Source organism: Centruroides vittatus, unplaced genomic scaffold (genome assembly GCF_030686945.1).
Source record: "Centruroides vittatus isolate TY-2023 unplaced genomic scaffold, ASM3068694v2 scaffold_1047, whole genome shotgun sequence".
In the NCBI taxonomy this organism is placed as follows: Eukaryota; Metazoa; Arthropoda; class Arachnida; order Scorpiones; family Buthidae; genus Centruroides; species Centruroides vittatus.
Window position 1 is genome coordinate 481,603 of NW_027122669.1, and position 21,509 is coordinate 503,111.

The following is a 21,509-nucleotide window of genomic DNA, read 5'->3' on the forward strand; positions in this document are numbered from 1 at the left end:
AGTCCTAAAAAGTGATTTACAACCAGTCCTGTTGAAAATTAAATAATTGAGGGGGTGGAAAATGGCTTGCAGGGACTGGGAAATGACTGTTTTTAGATGTGATAGAATAATGTGAGAAACTCAAAATTTACAGATTAAATCAATTTACCAATGTATCATACTATACAGTAGGTTGTTTTGATTCCATTTTTATTGTTTAGTTGTCTTACAGTTTGAAAAATATCATCAGATAAACCCAGTACTTTGAGAAGTTTATCAAATTTACAAATACAGTCAAACCTCAGGTTTCAAATGCCTTGCTTTTCGAACAACTTGGTTTACAAACAAATTTTTGAGAGCCATATTTGTCCGGTTACTGTACGATAACTCGGTTGACGAACAAGCTACTCGGCAAGAGCCAGCCACAGATTAGAAAGACACAGATGGTCAACTCCATATACTTCCTGTGTTAAAGAAAGTGAACAGTCTGACCAATAAACGACAAGAATATAGATTCAGAAGTTAGTAGCACCAAGATCACCTGAAGTCTTTAGACACCATGACACGAACCATTGATGACATTGTTATTCAAATTAGATTTCAATGTGCATGCGAGTAAGATACTACTTCAATTTTCGGTACGCATAACATCTGAATTTAAACCAAATTAATTAATAAAAACCATGTTAATTGACATTCACGTAATATAAATGACATCCACAAATCGGTGTTCAAAGGTGCTTAACGTAAATTAAATAGCAAAAATTTATTAATATTTAATATTTATTAATACTAGGTAGCCAGTTCATTAAAACTAAAAATAACAATTAGAACTCTGGTTTTTACACTGAAACTGAAACTAAAATTAAAAATATAATCAAAAATTAATTAATTAATTTAAATTTAAATCAAAAATTGAAAGATATTATTTCGAAAAGTGTGGATTATGTAGCAGTTGTCTGTCAGAATCAAGTCTCTATTTATAGCACATTTTTGTAAAGTGATGGTTTTGGTTTCAGTTGGCAGTGATAGAACATTTTGCTTTTAATATATATATAAATACATATAAATATTATATTATATATAATATTTCATTCGTAGGCATTTTTATGCACGAAATACAGCTAAAAAGTTATTGTTTGAAACCCGAGGTTTGATCGTACAAGGACTTTAGGAGGACGATCGCGACATTGAAAGTATTCCCTCTGCAATTGAAAGTGTAGAATATGAAGAAACTGAAATTTCCAATACATTGAGTGGAGATGATGATAACAGTATGGGCAATTAAGATACTTTTATGAATGGATTGCCAGAATAACATAATGTAGCTAATACGATACAAGATCCTGCTCTTTCATAATACCGCAGATATATTAAAACACCTGTTGAAGATGTCCAATTGTTTCTATCACCTGATAATGATACCCATAATCCAAGAAACCAATCAAAACGTACTGAATTATCATGAAGAATAAAATCAACAACTTCCAAATAATGCTAAAACTTCCAATGGATAGCAGAGAGATTTATGTATATTTGGGATTACTTTTACTCAAGGCACACTGAAAGCAAGAAGGAATCCAACATCTTTAGTTTTCAGATCTTATATACTAGTTACCAGTGTTTTCTACAAAAATATCTCATACAATTTCAAAAATTTTACATCCTTTCTCAGTTTGACAATTTTGAAACCAGACATGAAAGGATGAGCTAATGACAAATTAGCTGTAATAAGAAAACTGTTTATTTTGTAAGAAATTGCAAGAAAGATTATTTCCAAAGTACTCATATCACTGTTGATGAGAATTACTTGGCTGCCATGTCAAGAGTCTCTCTCTTGTGTATACAGTAGACCCCCTATAACACGGGTTCATATAAGATGGATTCGTATAACACGGTGGGAAAATTGCGATCGTGTTTGTATAACATGCTAAAAGAATGAGACAGATTGTCATGGCCGACTCGTGTCTTGACAGGATTGGTCGAATCTGGACCAATAGTGGACATTGCACAAACCTTAGAGTTTAAATGAGCAGCGAACCTACTAAAAAACATTTATTATTCAACGGCCATAAAAATTATATTTCTATTAACGATGTCTCCAAAGTTTGGCGAATTTTTTGCAGAAAGACTAACTTATCAGGAAATGCATCCACTGTTCGACGAGCTGCTCCGCAACGAAAACAAGCTTAAGCAATGGCGTTGTCGAATGGTGTGTCGTCAAATGGTGCGCACTCGGTAAGTATTCCTACAATTTTTTGTTTATAGCATAGTTTATATAGATTATTCCCAAAAAATTATACGTAATTAGGAAATGTTCGAGTCAAATTAGTTTAGAATCGATTAATTTTATGGAAGAAAACCTTTAAAACAGCCGTACCCCTAAACTGCACAAGTGCCAGACTGTGAATAGCTCATGTATTTGTAAAATCTAAGTGACTCGTACAACACAGAATTCATATAACACGGAACATATCTTCCATGTTATAGGGGGTCTACTGTCATGTATCCCACAAGAAATTTTTTACAATGGAAGACGGTAAGATCACACATCAATCTTTGCATTCACTACAGACCTTATTCGTCTCCTATATTCTTACAAGAGGGAAACTAGCAGTTCTCTTGTCATCGGAGCATCACGACAAGTCAACTGCATCGGAAGAAAAGGATTTCAGACATGATATCAGTTTTGTACTATATTGCAACTAAAGATGCAATTGACATAATGGACAAAAAAAGCAAAGGAATAAAGTATTCACTACAAAATGAATAGATGGCTAATGCACATTTTTGGGAGACTGTCAATATCGCTGGGATTAATGCATTTGCAGTGTCTTTCACCACATTTCCTGAGAGGCTGATGATGTGATGCTTGTCAGCAGTTTCTGTAGGAAATGAGCTTATTATTCCTCATATTCTTCATCATAACCAGAAAAATGTCAACCTACAAACAAGCATTCTTCAAGCAATATCATGACAGATTTTCTATATCCCTTCTATGATCACCTGGCTTCTGTGAGAAGCCCTGTGGTTGTTATTTTCGTGGCATTTTTCCTGAAATTTTTCAAAAAATTTCAAAAAATTTAAGTTCTCCAATCTTTTCGAACTGCAAAAAATGCAATAAATAACATTTTTATTGCGCGCCGAGTTTACTCAGAAAAAAATTCCAAAAAGTGTCGGCTTATAACAAGCTTCCACGCGACTATGCACAGTAGCAAAAAATCAGGAAAAAACGAGTTCGCGATAATCGCTATCGTCGATTACAACCATCTGTGAGATCTGGAATTCCCTCAGAATTAAATTTGTAATAATTCGTTTTAGGAATTTTCCCCTAATATAAACATCCTGCCTAGAAACGGCCCCGGACGAGAAAATATGCGTCCCCGGCCGTATAACTGTCAACAATCCTTTGTTCTTAAATTGTACCCAGATCATCTTGCAACCTTAGTTTATACTTAACGTCCGAATTCGTCATGTATTTTGAATCACGGGAACACCTATGACACAAATCGTCATCCACCTACGATCACGTGACCTAATTTCCCACGCTAAAGCTATAAAAGCCACTCCTTCCACCCCCTCGGGAGAGTCTCATATCATCTGCCAGACAAATGCCATCGCTCGTCGTCACTGACTCGGACCTACTGTCCAAACGTCTCCGCGCTCAGTCGCAACTATACAAAACTGTGCCTATTTCGGATACTACTCTCCACCTCGTGGATATCAAGTGCTAACTCTAAGGAAACGAATTAAGAGGTATGAACTAAACTGTAAGCTCTTTCTCTCGACCCCTACGCGACTTAAAGAAGTTAGTCAGCTTTTGTATTGGTGTCTTTGTTAATATTAATAAACCTTGTTTCAATTGTTAATTGGTGTCCTCTGTGTCTCGAATATCGCTTCGCCTTATCATCGACCCCATCCTTCCTCCTATCCACTCGCCCGACAAAAAGAGTCCCTACTCGCGGGACGGAATTCGAACTTTAGCCATCTTGACAAGTGAAAGGTCAACGACCTGTTACCGGAAAGGGGAGATACGACTTCCTCCTACCTCCCTCGTTCTCACATATTGGTGTCACTCGAGTGGGGTTTCAACTCTTTCGGAACCCTGGTAGGCACCAGAAATCACATCTTGGTTTGCGCCGATCTCACACATCTTTTTCGCCATCAATACTTTTCTCTCAACAATTTTACTTTTTTTCACTAAAAAGATTCATTTTAGCCTGATTTTGAACCGAGATATCGAGATTTATTACTAAACTCAGCGATGTCTTATTATACTCTGCAAGAAATCGCGTTTGTCCGCACGAGAAATAACAGCGACAAAAATTTTCAAAATTAATATCTTTAATACAAATTGCGCTAATTGTACAATTTTTTTTTCTTGCGTAAGAATTTCATATAGGTATTGTTGCAAATGCATTTTTTTGGTGAAATTTCAAGAATATTTTTAGTTATAAATAGATGAATTTACGCATTTGACATCATGTCGTAAATTGCCGAATTTTCAATGGTCCACACATTATTTTTTTGATTGCTTCATTTCATGCACAGAAAACATTTATATCTATACTACCAACAAAGAATTTTGATGGATTGAATAATATTTTGAGCGATGTCAAGTTTTATATTAGATGTTCGAGTTAAGCCTAACACACGACTATATCATATTCAAAATTAAAAATAAAATTCATGTGTAGAAATATAAAAAAAATATCTGTTAAATCTTAAATACAACATTCATATGAGTAAAACAAAATAATAACTTTGTCAATTAGTCGATTTACAAGTCAGAAAGAAGCATTTGAAAATAGGGTCATAAAACAATCAACGTTTATTGACTTTCGCAATAGGGGTATAGCGAGGTATATTGACAAAGATTTTCACAGTAGTACAAAATTTTTACTGACTTCACTTGAAAGTGTCATATTTCTTCCCCATTTACAAACAAACCCGATGGCAATCAGTGAAACATGAGAGAAATTACGGCGAGTTGAAATTTTATATGTTTATTTTTTGCGTTTTACGTATCAAATTACATTAAATTCGACACAAATAAAGCATTTGTGTCAATAAGAAAATATTTTACACTGTTTAAAAGCAGAAAAAATAAAGAAAACAAAGATGTAATAATAATTTTTGAAGCGAAGCCAAAAATTTTACAATTTAAAGATAAAAAATGGATTCTGTTAGAAGCCGCAGAATCCATTAAAGAATCCGCGATAAAGGGGAAAGAATCCATTAAAGAATCCGCGATAAAGGGGGGGTGGCATAATCATGCGACTATAGAAGTGATATATTGACACAAAATTCTAGATTATAGAAAAGCGGCTCAGCAGGTTGTCACTTTTGTGAAGGGAGTAAGAACAGAAAATCCGAAAGTGCAAATAAATGTCAGGAGTTTGTGTTTAACTAACTCGTCTGTTAAAATTTGCTGTAAGTGGACAGAGTAATTTGTCTCAAACAAAAAGACTTTGAGTCTACATTATCATCAAGAATCATACTCTATAGCAATGTTTCTCAACCAGGGGCCAAAAAACACGAGCCACAAGTCAAAATCAACTTTTGAGCAGCCAGTGTCAGAACAAAATACTAAAATTATATGAAAATAATTAAACTTTATTAAGTAAGTTATTCCAGAAAGGTATGTAAATTATTCAAATATTATGTTTAAATAAAATAAAAAAAATAAATCTGACGAGTAATTATTTATTGTGACATTAGTCAAAATGCTGGGCTACAATTTTTCATTACAATGCTCTCAATTTTAGTAGTATCGTGCTCCTGTACATCACACTTTTCCTGTTAACAACAGAGTCATGCTGGTCATCTATATAACTCTGTTCAGAAGAAAATTATTGAATTGAAATTACGTAATTTCTGGTTCAAGCTGAAAGTTTGTATATAATTAATTGGAGCCTCCTGTCCTGAAGCTTTCCATATCTGGTCTCAACTTTCGTCTACTTAACTGTTCTTGAGATTAAGGAATGACACAGACAGACAGACGCCAGTGAGAATTTATAGATCTACAATTTTTGAAAATTGCAGCCCAATTTCCAATAAGGAAATTTTGAAGGATGTTTATTATTGAAATATTGGCCTACTACATATAGATGTAAGGAGTGCATATAACATAGACTTCAATTTAGCACTGTCTTTTCAAAAATAATATTAAATCTCGTGAATTAACACAGTTTCTATCATTGGTCACTACTGACACTGAAGTACAAGCTGATGATACTTTTGTGTACGTTGAATGAGGATACACAAGTTGATTAAGTGATATTGCAAATACAAATATCCCAGATTGGATGATAGATCCATTTGGTGTGAATGCAGTTGTTGCTGAAATTGAATTACAAGAAAATCTTGTAGAGCTATGTGATACGAACATTCAGATTATATTTAAACAAAAAAAAAAAGAAATTTCTGGGTTAGTAGTGAAATAACAAATTTCCACAGCTTTGGAATAAAGCCAATTTATATTTTATTGCATTTCCCACATTTTATCTTGTCAAATCTGGATTTTACAAGCTACTATTACAGCAATCACAGAAAAATATTAAGCTTAAAAGGAGCCAAAAGTCTAAAAAGGTTGAGAAACAATGCACTATAGGATTACCTGAAGGTAAGATTTTTTGTTACTAACAACTTTGTTTTGAAAATAATAATAATTACATTTGGGATGCATATGAACCCTGCTTGGTAATCGATTGCATCTATAATCTATACTTCTGATAAGTAGCACTGAGTTCAGCGTTAACGTAGATTCTTCTTTTTATTGCAAGTACTTTCGACGAAAAATTACGATCGTCGTCTTCAGACGAATGTGGAAAGAACAAATTTGAAAGATGCACGTGCCGAACGTTCCAAACCAATAACGGAAGATTTTCGTTGGCGAATTTTTAAAAATAATGTATTCTTTTAGCGTTCGGTAACTTCGCCGGTTCGAAGGAGATTTTAAATCGGCACGATTGACGGTGCATGCGCTGAAAAGCACACACGCTACGTGTGCGCTTGTCGGCGTGTTTGAGTGTTTATGCGCTTGTAAAGAGTGACCCAAATTTCGGGCAAGTCCAGGGTGGGGACGTTGCATGCCTCTGCTGTTATTGTGAAGATCGCTTCCCAGATGAATATTATTTTTCTATTGTTGGAGCTTTTTAGGAGCGCTGTTTCTGACCAAAGTGGAGTGTAACCTTGTTGTAGAACTTTTCTGGTCAGCTCTGTTGTTTGCCTTCCTTTATTTATATCATCCTGGTGTTCCGCGATACGGCAGGCGATCATTCTTGCTGTTGCCCCTATATATTTCTCTATTTCTCCTGTTGTTGGATTTTCTAGTGGCACCGCGTAGACCCCCGATTTTTCTAATGCGCTGATTTTGTCTCGGTCGTTGCATATGCTTCTGCGTAGGCTGGGTAGAGGGGTCAAGGGGAGCACGAAGCAGGGAAGGAAGGGGAGCACAAAGATTTTCGTTGGCAAATTTTTTAAAAATTCGCCAACAAAAATCTTCCGTTATCGGTTTGGAACGTTTGGCACGTGCATCTTTCAAATTTGTTCTTTCCACATTCGCCTGAAGACGACGATCGTAATTTTTCGTCGAAAGTACTTGCAATAAAAAGAAGAATCTACGTTAACGCTGAACTCAGTGCTACTTATCAGAAGTATATGCAACTTTGGCGTGAGTTAACTTTTATTATTTTCTACAATTGCATCTAAATATCTTGTTGCAAATCAAACTTCAATTTCATATATGTTCAAGATTATAAGGTAAAATTCTTTCTGAAAACACAATATGAACTGAAACATTTGCTTGTGAGAAGTAGAGACGGTTATGGTAGGAGTTAGCGGTATCCTGCTGACTTGTCACACACACTATGGTAGAACCTCGATTATCCGGATTGTTCAAAATAAACAAAAATTGTACGAATTTGCAGACTTGCACTTGACAAATTGCGACACTGTTTATGTACGTACTGTACGTCATGAAATGCATGGAACAAAATTTTGAAAAGACCATTAGTAAATTCCAGCAACACAGTAGAAAGTGGTATAGGAGATATTGCAGAAGCAATAGCACAAATTTCAATATGTGCTGAATGTGACGAAGATGTAACCGAATGGTTAAATTGCGATGCGAACGATCCTGAATTCCAAATTTTGAATGATGAGGAAATAAAAAAAAATCTGCCTCAGATAAACAAGATCGAGAAGACGAAGAAGAAATTTGCGAAGTAAGAGATATTGGTCCTACACATTCTGAAGCTTTTCAGTGCTTAAATGTCGCCATGAAGTGGTTTGAGAGCTAAGAAGAGTGTAACTCAGGACAACTTATATGTCTTAAAAGTATTCGCGATTTAGCAGCTTCAAAAAGAACAGCTAGCTTTAAACAAAAATCGATAATTGATTTTCTTAATGAAAGATAATTTAATATTGAAGCTATATGTAAATCTAGACAAATAAAATTTATTCATACTGTATGTACATATTTTTCACCGTCAATTTTTTTTTTCGATTATCCGGATTTTTCCTTATCCGGACTACTTTCATCCCCAATTAGTCCGGATAATAGAGGTTCTACTGTACTAATTTATCTATTTAGGGTGTCAAATATACCTTACGTCTACAGTAAACTAGGCACAGTTCATTTTCTGTCCAAACACGAACGAATTTAGTCAAAGCACTAGCAAGTCAATATCATTATTTCAGGGAAGAGGTCATCTACCTGCTGCTAAAACGTCAGTGATGTCACTGCTGGAATATGAACAGAATTTTTAAAAAATTTTCACTCGTGCTAGTGAATGTATACCTTGAAAATGAAATCATGTACACCAATTTTTATTACTATTTTAATTTCTTCAGCTGATATTATGCAAAATGATAGAGTTTAATCAAAATCAACCGAATTTTGAGAACAAACTCAATTTTATAAGTCACATAGAAGAGATTCTAACACTCGGTCTCAATAAATGTCCAAGATTTATATATTCCTTTTAATATGTAGCTGGACAGCAGTAACAAGTACGGTCAGCTCAAGTATTATCAAGTCTATTCCTCATAATGAAACTTTTCATTTAATCATCCAGTATATAATACCCATACCATGGTACAAACGTGAAATTTTGAAAATTATAGTAGAAAATTTATACCAGTCATAAAAGCAGGGAGTTGTAACAATAAAGTAGTTTTAAAAAAAAAAATCTTTTAAGTTAAGCAGGGATGTAAAATAACCAAAAAGCTTTTTACATAGATGCTACACTATAAAAAGTGGCTGATAATCTGAAATTCTCTGATGATAATCTGGCACAATACTAATCTGCAAATCAAAACTTGTTTGGACACATGGTGCACTGAAGGTCTGGGGTGAAATGCAATTTATATATAGTCTATATTGTATTGTAAACATTGTTAGAGTTAACACACTTTGCTTGTGTTCAGTAATGTGTACAACTGATGTATTTTCTTTATCACAGACTAATGAAAGGACAGCATATCTAAAAACGGGCTTCAGATACCTGGAGCATGCATAGTTTTTGGGAATCTATATGTATACAGTACGAGACTAAAATAAATATTACAGTAAATGCACACGAGTCATTCTGAATACTAATTCCGTGCAATAACACTCATTAACACTTTTGCAGGTTTTTCATTCAATCTTAATACAACATAATCATGCATTGTGCCATCTTCAAGACTGATTAGTGACTGATTAATAATATGACTAGTTAAACTATAATAGATTATTTCTAAATTTCATGAATATTGACAAACTAATTATTATTAATTCAGTTAAAAAGATTGTAAAATCATTTTATTTTTGAACAGTTTTCAAAAAGTATTGTTTCCTATTCCAATCAAACTTTTCTTCTTTTTATTATATAGCATAACAGATTGACAATTACAATTTTCTTCAGCTGTATCATTCTTCTGTTGACATGTTTCATATACAGGAAACAGTCATTACAATCATATTCGCCTTGTTTTACAACAATGTCCATCCTGCTCCAAACCTTTTATCTGAACTTAGTCAGAGAGCCACCAAGCTCTGAATGGAGATAAACAATAGAACTTTGTATTCTGCATCATCTCCGACTGCAACATTACCTGGCTCTCACACTTTAATGTTCTGACAGGAACTTGTGTGTTCAATTGTCATTAGCCATTGCTCCGATAGTTGTAATTACATATCTATAGAATGCTCTCTTACTGTTTTAAATATACATGGGTCATCTAAAAAGTAAAACTGTTTGGTCATAAAAAATATAAAAACTAAGAAAATTCAAAATCTTTTTTATTATGACAAGAGTACTTATTTACATTTTTTCAACAACTCTCCATAATATTTAAGCATTTGTCATAGCAGTACACAAGCTTCTGAATACCCTCATCATAGACTGCTTGTGTACTTAGCCAGTCATTAACTACAGCTTCAACTTCAGTTTTCACATTCTGCTTCCAAAATATTCTTTAAATGTTTGAAAAAACGATAATAGGTCAGAACTGTAAGATGATGTTCAAATACTCCCCATCCGAATTGCTAAATCAATTCCTAAGTTCTGACAGCAACATGTGGATGTGGATTGAAATATGGATCTTGAGAGTATGTCCCGTTTTTTGAATTTTGAATTGTGTACCATAAAAGTTCTATGGTTTGATAGTAAGATTTCAACATTAACTGTGGCATTCCTCAGCTTAAACTCTACTAAAATAAAGATAAAATCAGGTCTATCCTGTCCTACAAAACAATGAACCATCACTTTATGAACAGATAGTGTCTGCTTAAATTTTTTGGGTTTGGTGGGTGATTGTGTGTGATGTCACTCCAGAGATTGCCACTTACACTACGATTTGAAGTGAGACACACGTTTCATAATCTATGATGACATGATCCAAAAAAATGAATTGCCTCTTTCATGATAATGTTGCAAAAACATAAGTGCTTCTTATTACATTTGCCTGACATTCTTGTACACACCTTGCATAGACTTTATGGTACCCAATGTGACTTGGAAAAATTTTTTGGATGAAAGAATGGAAAATTTGCAGATATTTCATTGCCATTTCCTCTAATGGCAGTGTTAATTTTCCTGATCGAGCTGCGAGTGATGAGGGAGGAATGGTCAGTGTGTTCCTCATTGTAAATGTTTGTTCTATCACTAACAAACGACACCATTTTTGAACACTATCCTCATTCATTACAAATTCCCCATACGCCGAAGCGAGCCGGCAATGAATTTCAAATGGTCGAATGCTTTCCGCATTCAAAAAATAAATGACAGACCTCACTTCTTAGCGAGATTTTCAATTTTTCTACTCATTTTAAGTGTCTCTAGAATGATAGAAACAAAAGCTAGACGGATAAAACTTCTCACAGTGGTAGCTGAGAGATGAATGAAGTAGCTGACTGACACATAACAAGGTGATGTGCACATGACTGCTACGCATAAACTGTTCTTGCTTTCTTAATGACCTTGTAATTAATATTATTGATATAGAGTTACGTAATATGAGTAATTAATAACATTAAAAACATTGCATTTGAAAATACAAAAATATTCTATAATTATCAATAGAAAAATCAATCATTTATTTATATATATATTATATATAAAAGATTTAATGAAGTGATAACTAAAATTTTTTAACAACTTAATCAAAATTGAGTATATGATTCTATTTATAAACTTTATCTTTGTTCTTATATTTAATAATAGTTAGTAAAATACAACATTAAAGTTAAGAAAAATTATTATTTTAAACGTACTGAAATATTTCAGTCATAAAATAATTTCGGATTTTATTTAACGATGTATTATTAAAAAACCTTATGTTGTAACGAATCTCTTCAAATAAATATTCAAGAAAAACTTTTAAAATCAAGCAAGAAGTTAATAAACCTAACATTTTTTACTTTTTAATGAACCGTCTTCAGCTTACATTAGCATAAAATACATGTAAAAAAAAGGCAGCGTAACATGGATTTGCAGTGACAGGACAACGGAATCCACTTATTATAATCGTGAATATTGTTATCAGTTGTTTTGTATCATCAAAATTAGCATGTCCCAAAACATAAGTTAAAATACACTTCACTTATAATCGGAGTTTTGATTATAGGTCACCATTATCTTCAACTAAATATGCTTTTTAAATTATAATATGCCTAAACGTGTAACTGATCACAATTTTTATCAGTCTTAACCATGTTTTAAACAATCATTTTATTGCAGTATATTAGCTTAAATTGTTCACATTTGTTACTTTGATTATATGCTGTATAAACATGCAGATAACCTTTGAATAAAACAATAGATGTGCTCGTGGAAAACAGTGTATTAACCAAAAATACTCTAAATTAAAATGCATGTCCCATAAGAATAGACGTAGTAATTGGTTTGATATATTTATGGGACCTGAACTCAATCTTTATACAGTATTTCAGATTTCTTTGATTCCTGTCATCCTGCAAATTGAATGGACAAGTTACAAGTCACATACACACCTTGCATAGACTTTATAGTGTAAATTCCAATAATACCTGGAAACATATCGTCGTGTAATATTATACAATGTTAATAAAGAGATAAATCAGTTAACAAAAATTATTCCAAAATACCGAAGAGACTTCAAATAAACAGTAATGAAATCAATTCAAGACAGTGGCCAATGCATGTTATAAAATTATAGTATGAGAGGTATCGTTAAGTATTCTCTGAGCGGTATGTACTAATAAGCTTTGATGGAATTACGTTATACTGAAAATATGGTCAGTAATTAATAAACAACATTGAAATGAAAACACTGAGAACTCTCTGCGTATATTACAGTGTATGTAATAATAATATACAGTAATGATAAATAAAATAGTAATTTTTTTTAACAGTTTGAGATAAAGGACTACAGACAAATATGTATATTTACAATTTCCTCTCCTCTATATAAAATCTAGCTAATCCAAATAACCACGTACAATAATTAATTCAGATTAGTGAATGAATGCTGCAGTCAAACGATTATACGTTGACTTAAAAATGGATTTTAAAAAGCCAAAAATGTTAGTGAAAATACTTTACCGCTTTAATTTTAAAAGTAACTGAATATGACTTTTAAGAAAAGACAAGTTTATGTTCGGGCAATACGTTAATAAGACATTCTTCGTAAAACTTTAACCATTGTAAAATACAATAACCGTCGAATAATTTCTACAAATTATTATTATTCAATAAGCTCTCTTAAAAACTTTTAGTTCTTTTTATAATTTAACAAACTCTTTAAAAGAAAGGAAGGGTAAAAAATAACAACAACAATAACTTCACATCGCATTAATAAAAAGAACCAAAAGTTTTTAATTCAAAATTTATGGTATTACTTATTATTCAAGTAACATCCTAATCTTAATTCCATTATTTCTTACCAGATATATATTGAATTTCTGTTTAGCATAATACAAACATCTTCGTTATATTTGAATTTTTATTTTCCAAAAGGTAGTCACAGCATAAAAGTAATGACACATGTAATTTGTAATCTGATGTTCTTGACATCTTTAACTTCTAACATCTACAGTAATGGCCAAACTTGCCTTTGTTTATTTGATTTTGGAGTGAATTCTTTCTCATGGTAAGCTGGCACAGATTTGAGTTGCATTGGCAGGATGATATCTCTCTCTGCCTTGATGCTGTAAAACTTGGACAATTCTCTTTCCTTCTTTCTATAAATGGTGTTAGAAAACAATTCAATAATCATATTTAAATCTTTTCGTGAAGCTCAATGTAACAGAATATTCATTAATTTCAGTCTTTGTTTATGGAAATATTCAAGTAATAAACAAATAAAGTTATTAATAATAGAGAAAAAATATATATATATACATATTTCTTTGGAATTAATTGCATATTCTGCAAACTCAAAATTGTACCAGGAATCCATAAAATACGTTAATAAGTTATTATAAAAATATACGTATATATTCAATAGATTATGATTAAATTTTTAAAAATTTTATTTAACTTTATTAACCATATTCACACCCCATTTAAACCTGTATAAAAAGCTTTTCCCCTTTGAAAATCATATAAATTTATCAGAGAAGTTTAACATGTTTGCCAAAATACAATTTTCATCAAGGGATATGCAATTAATGGTATACAAATTCATAAACATTAACATTAAATTCATGCATTTATCGAATGTAACCTATATAAACTTCTTCAGTTATTTATTATATACAATATATAAGAATGGTATATAATTATATAAAGATATATATTTTGTTATGCTTCATTATATATATTATTATTTCTAAGTTATACAAAATTTCTTCCATAAATTTCTATTTTCTAGTATTTTCATGCAACACTAAGTATATTTTTCATAAATAATAATAATTCTTCAAAATATTTAATTTACTTCAAACCAACTAAATTTAAAGCATAAATTCAAATAATCATTTACATTCGTGTCTCAAACCGCGTGCGAATATTGCAGATTGGAGAGTGAAATGGATCGTGCATGTTGCGTAGACACAAATAACAAATAGTTTTAAATTACGAAAGGAACGTTACAATGTAAATAAACAGTGTAATAATCATTAAAAACATACAAAAAATACTTTTGCTTAATTTAGATCTCTAAAACAAACTAAGAAGCCCGAGGTAAATTAGCAAAAGTATCTTTTTTTAATGATAATTACATTGGTTCTGTAATTTAAAACTCTTCATTATGCAAGTCATCAACTACTAGTGATAAATATTTAGTTTTTTAATGTTAATCTTTAAAATTTATCGTAATATTATAGAGATAAAGCACAAACTTGGGCGGGTATGGCAAATGGAGAAAAATCTGTCATTGTTATAAGTTACGGATGCGCATACACTAGGAAGGTGAGCAGACAGAGATCTGGTCGAATGAGGAATCTGTCTCCACTCTTGACGAGATAACATTTTGACCGTATGCCCATCCCACACCGATAAGATTTTCGTCGATTTCACCCACTCTGCCCACCTACTCAAGTTTGCGCTACCTTTGTAATTAGAAAATTTATTAGTCAATAAATAAATAATTTAAAGCCAAATTAATAAACAATACAAAAATTGGGAGACAATTTTAATGGTTATAAATAGTAATTTAAGATGAATTCTGTACAATTTTTAATGGTGATTGAATTCAATAAAATATAAAAGTCCTTGCGTAATTTTCAAATTCTTTCTTCACTTTAAGTGCTGTTTTGTGTATATTTTTTCATAGTCGGTTATTTAATTAATACGTTGTAGACACGAGTTAGATAGCTAAATAATATACTACTCTAATAAGTATACTATTGAAAAAATTAACTAAAATTCACATTTTTTAAAATAAATAATACATAATAAACTAAAAACTTTTAAATATGAAAATTAATAGAAAAAATAAATAAATATATATAGTCCAATGACAGCACAGAATTTTGAGGTCATAGTAATTGCTAGAGTTGACAAGATCATCATCCAGTTTATAGTCAAACTTGGTGTGGCATTGGCATCTAATGTCAAAATTGAATAATTTTCAACTTTGATGTTAGATGCCAATACAGCATCACATATGGTATCATGTACCTGTACATGCCACTAGATCAGAAGCATACATCAATAATTCAATGTCTAGCAGAGAAGACAGTGAATGTAGTGGAACTTCGCAAACCCTGCTGTTGCAGCACTGAACTGTCGATGGTCTATAAACCAACCCTTAGTCCTCCAAACTCAATGGATCCTTTATACGAGAACTTTCAATTATTTCTCTACTGAAGAAGAATCTTCATTTAAAGGCAAATAAATTTAAATATATTGAACCATATTTTTAGAGCAGTTTATAGTATTAAAGTAATTACAAAAATTACTTTATTGCTAATATTTTTGGTTTATCTAGCATTACAGACAATATAAAAGAGATAAGATTAAGATGGTATGGCTGCATGATGCATAAAGAGAATACAGAATTAATATAGAAAATTTATTTTAAAAAAAAAACGGATAACAGAAAAGTGATCAAGCAGAGATTGAGGTAGAAAGATAAAATACGAAATGAGCAATTATTTATTGTGACATTGTCACAATGCACTTAAGTTTAGTAGTGTCTTGTCTCTTTGATAGTGTACAGTACATCATACTTTTTCCTGTTAGCAATTAAATCATGTGGTCATCAAACTCCATTCAGAAGAAACTCTTTGAATTTAAATAACATGACTTGTATGGGATCTAAGTGTAGGTAGGTCTCTCATCTGTTGGTAGATCCCTAAATAACATTCATTTATAAGAGAAGGAACCACTACAGCCACTAAATTGCCTCTGGGTCCAGGGAAAATCCCTATCTCCCCTCTTTCAATGGCCCTTCTATTGTGGCCGTCGGCCATGTTATTCGCGTATTTTATATGTTTTTAATATGTAATATAAGTTAGTGTTAGCAATTCCTTTGTTTCTTTTGTATTATCTATCCTCCTTTACTTTCCCCACCACTCCTTTTTACCCTTTGGGTGGGATTATCGTTTCTAAGAAAGAGACAACGTATAGAGCAATAGAAGGGACGGCGCCGTGGGTCTCGAGGAATGAAAAGTGAATCACTTTTCGACTGGACTGTGGAGAGTGAAGGTGTGAAAAGGAAGCTCTCGACCGAGGCGGATAAGTGAGCAGCAGAAGAAAAGGAAAGGATACGACGGGGGAGTGAGAGATTCACCGAGAACACGGGAAGCCTATAAAATAATCAAACAGGACTCAAGAGTGGTATCCCACCAAGTATTTCAATCTTCGACTATTTTTATCTACATGTATATATTGTTCCTCCCTTTAGTTATAAGTAGGATAAGTTTAGTTTTAAGATCTGCACGCGTATAATTTGTCGGGTTCCGTTTTGAGCGCGCTTTTTAGACTGTAAAAAAAAAAGGCCTTTCTTTGTAAAGTTGGGATCCATAAAGAACCTGCTTCTGTTCTTTCTGGCGAGAATAAAATCGTACCTTTGTTAAAAGTAACGTGTTTTGATTATTATTTTGGGTCGGTCTGTTTGCGGAAACCGTTACACCTCGTCACGAATCATCACAATGGCGTCCGCGACAGGATCCCGACTGTAACAAAGGCATCTTGTTATTGTTTCAAGTATCCACGTGGCGTTTTATTGTTAATTTGTGTATAGCAAAATTGCAAATTGTATTGTAATGGCCACGAGTTGCCAAGTCGAGAGTTCTAATACCAGTGATGGGGTTGGCTTCAGTCCGCCGTTAGTAGTTACGGGTTTTCTGGGCATGATCCCCATGTTCTCAGGATCACCGAATGATACCGTAAACGTAAAACAGTTTTTTCAAACTGTCGAAAATATAGCGCGCCTAGCCAGCTGGAATGACGAGGTAAAGGTAGCGGTGCTACAATCCAGGCTGAAAGGTGAGCCGCTGACCACTTTTATGTGCCTGTTGGAACAATACCCCGGTTCTTATAAGGATATAAAGCGCGATCTAATCAAGTGCTTTAGTAAAAGAGAGGCTGGCGACAGGGACATCGTCGACCAGCTCTTGAATCTTAGGCAAGGAAGTAGCGAATCTGTGACGGACTTCTCAGTACGAACAAGGACCTTGCTAGCAAGGGTGGTAAAGGATAATGAGAAGCTAAGTATGTTGCGCGATGATGTGATATTAGAGCGTTTTATCAAGGGTTTAAGGGGAGGCCTTAAAAGCAATGTGCTACGGAGAGCCCCGAAAACATTAGATGAGGCGTTTGAAATTGCCGAGACCGAGGAGTCAATAGAGGTCGAATGTAACGGTCGTTTCGACCGAAGGGGAGTTAGCATAGTGACGGAAGAGAGATCTGACACAGTGGTTGGGGGGTGCGATAGCATGGAATCACGAAAGGACAAAGGTGATAAGAGAATTATAGAATTGGAAAAGAAAGTCGATACGCTAGTCGAGGCAGTAAGCAGATTGTTAGATGAAAGAAAAAGGGAGAGTAGGGATACTTCTAATAAACGATGTTACGCATGCGATAATGTAGGGCATTTCGCCCGGGACTGCCCAAGCCGCAAGAACCCCCATTTAAACTGGTAAAGGAGCGTCAGAAGGGTCAGCATAACGTTCCTTACATAAAACTCAGTCTGACCAATAAGATAGTCAAGTCGCGGAATGGCCTCCCCATCGCTGAGGGGAAAATCGGGAATACTAAGCTATATTTCCTGGTCGATACCGGCGCGGAGAGATCAATAATAAGTTCGGCTGTGATAGAGGGCTTGTCGCGGAAGGACGTAAGGGGCGCAACAATAGAGGGCGAGAATGTAGGAATCAGGGGGATAAACGGCGCTGTTACCGAATCCGAGAAAGTCCTAAGGGTTAAGATAAGTTACAGCGACCAAGAATGTAATGCGACGGTAGCGTGCATGCACTTGCCCGGCCATATTGATTACGACGGCATTTTAGGAATGGACGCTGTCAACAACGCATACAAGATCATTGATGGTGTGAGGATGACTGTGAAAGGGATTGCCCCTAACCATAGCATAGATAAGGGGGAGTATAATGAATGCCTTAATGTCACTCCTGTAACAATTAAGGGTCTGGAGGGTTTGTGCCAAGAGGAGAAAAAATGGGTTTACGAAATATTTGAGAGACACCCGGGATGTTTCGCCGAGTCTATTGAGGAGCTAACGGGTATGATTGGGGTATCACACAAGCCAGAAATTGACCAAAGTAAACCGGTGAGTACACGCCAATACCGGATTCCGGAGTGTTATTTACCGAAATTAAAAGCATTAACGGAGTCTTATTTAAAAGCAGGGATCATCGAGGAGAGTTCGTCTGCGTGGAACTCGCCCATTCACATTGTAGAGAAAGATAATGGGGAAATCCGGATGACCCTGGATCTCCGACGGGTCAATGACCTCACTGAGACGCAAGAGTTCCCCATCGCTCGCGTAGATGAAATCCTGAGCAAATTTCACGGCAGTAAATTTTTCTCAGTATTAGATCTGAAATCCGGCTATTTCCAAATAAGCTTGGATGCATCTGTTAGGCATGTTTATGCTTTCTCCACTCCGTGGGGCAAATTCCAGATGTGCCGCCTCCCACAGGGAGCGAAAAATAGTGGCCGGTTCTTCCAAGCCGTGATGTCCAAGGTGTTGGCCCGTTTTGTAGGGATAAATTGTTATATTTTCCAGGATGATGTTGTACTATTTTCCAAGTCCCTCGATGACCATATAACTCTATTGGGTGAGGTCATAAGCACACTCGATAGGAGCAACCTAAAGTTGCATCCATCAAAAAGCCGCTTTATCGTAAGCGAGGTTAAGTATCTCGGGCATATTATAAGCCAGAGTGGGATACTCCCGGACGAGGACAATGTCAAGGCAATACGTGATGTGAAAGCCCCCCGTAATATAAAAGGCGTCCGGAGTTTCCTAGGTATGGTCGGTTTTTTTAGGTGCTTCATACCACGTTTCTCCGATTTGGCATTACCTTTAACCAATTTGACTAAAAAGAATAGGAAATTTTTATGGGATGAGAAGTGTCAGGAAAGTTTTGATGAATTTAAAACCATGTTATCAAAGCCCCCCCTCTTAAGACACCCCAACTTTGACGCCCCATTTCACCTATATACCGATGCATCGGATAAGTGTGTTGGTGCGGTACTGGGGCAAATGGAAAGCAGTGATTTCTACCCGGTGGGATACTTTAGCCGGAAGTTCAATGATACCGAAGAGAAGTACTCCACGATCGAGAAGGAGTGTTTGGCGATGGTTTTGTCCCTGCGCCACTTTAAACCTGTTGTGTTAGGATATCCGATTGTAATACACACTGATCATAAGCCACTTGTGTTTATGAGCAATATGAGAAATCATAATAGGAGATTAATGAGATGGTCGATGGAACTGGCAGATTACGATGTAAAGATCAATCACATAAAAGGAAAGCATAATGGGATAGCCGACGCGCTGTCGCGGCCAAGCTCAGGGATGGGAGAGGTGAGAAATGAAGTGTGTAATAGCGTCGTAGAAAATCAAGAACTTTGGCAGAAAGTGGTTGAATCTCAAGGGGAAGATGAATTCTTAAAAAAAATACGGGAAGGCCACAAACATCAAGGGAAAGGCGGATGGGTGCCTAGTGGAAGAGATGGATCTGAATTCCAGTTAGATGGTGATGTGGTCGTACACGTAAAGCCCGGAAAAATGGGGCTCAGGAGGTGGACTCGCATATGCGTAGGGAAGGACATGACCGACCAGGTGATATGGCTATTCCATAGTTCGCCGCTGTCTGGTCACCTAGGTGTGAAAAAAACGTGTGATCTTATTGACAGGTATTACTACATCAAAGACCTGAAAAGCCGCGTTAAGCGTATAATAAAAGGGTGCAAGACCTGCCAAAGGTACAATCTACACGGGGGTCGAGCGCCGTTTCAGGAAACGGAAACTGCAGAGTTTCCCTTCCAGAAGGTGGCTACTGACATAATTGGTCCTCTCCAAACATCTTACGGGGGGAATAAGTACATCCTTACGGTCGTCGATTTATATACTCGGTACGGGGAAGCAATGCCTGTCCCCAATCAATCAGCCCAGGTTGTTGCTGAGGCGATCTTTAATAACATCATTTGTAGGTATGGGTGCCCTGAGGTGATCGTCTCTGACAGGGGAGCGAACTTCACCTCCAGCACGTTCCAAAAGGTGTGCGACGAGCTCACGATTAAACATAATGTGACAACCGCATATAGACCGTGTTCCAATTCGGTGTGCGAACGATTTAACAAAACCATCTGTGGTATAATTGCAAAAATATCAGGAGGTAACAACCGTGATTGGGACAGATTCATCAACACGGGTCTATTTGCATATAATAATTCAACCCATTCCGCTACGGATGAGTCTCCTGCTTATCTATTATATGGTTTCGATCCTCGGTTCCCAAGTGCTTTTCCTGAAGAAAACCTAGAAAATCAACAAGGCCGAGAGCACGGCCCGAGGTTTATTGATAAGTTAAATGCAATAAGAGAAGCGGCATATGAACTGGGAAGGAATCGAAACTCGAGAAATAGGGGGCGGATAAATGAGGGGAGGAAACAAAGCGTGTGGAAGGAGGGTCAAAGAGTATGGTTGATGCGTAAAGGAAAAAGGAAAGGCTTGGGGAAGTTTTCCCCCAAGTACCTGGGACCGTATAGGATCTCACGTGTCTTAGGACCCGTCACGGTGGAGTTGAGGAGCAACCGGCGGAAAGGGAAGTGGGTGGTGCACACCGATCGGATTAAGCCATGCTACTCCCCAATATATAGGGAGAGCAGAAAAATATCCTCGCGCCATCGCAAAGATGAGGAAGTATGGGAAGAAGCCGATGACTTAGAAAGCGGTGAACCGGAGGAATACATAAGGACTTGGATTCCCCGACGGAATATAGGGCCAGATCCGACTTCACTTCAATCAAGAAACGAGGAGAGGGAGGACACGGAAAGCGACCCCACTACCGTGAGAGACGCGGAACCTCAACACCGTTATAATTTAAGGAGAAATAAAGTAAACTACCGTAGGTTGCACTACGGGGT

The 21,509-nt window shown here is 35.3% G+C and overlaps 1 protein-coding gene across 1 annotated transcript in view; it reads right to left on the reverse strand.

Moving 5' to 3' along the window:
* Positions 1-21,509, reverse strand: part of LOC136986476 (ankyrin repeat domain-containing protein 12) — a 78,550-nt gene that overhangs the window by 29,140 nt on the left and 27,901 nt on the right. The window contains 1 exon segment of the mRNA XM_067284013.1: positions 13,555-13,687. Coding sequence (XP_067140114.1) covers positions 13,555-13,595 — 41 coding nt within the window. The 5' untranslated portion in view covers positions 13,596-13,687.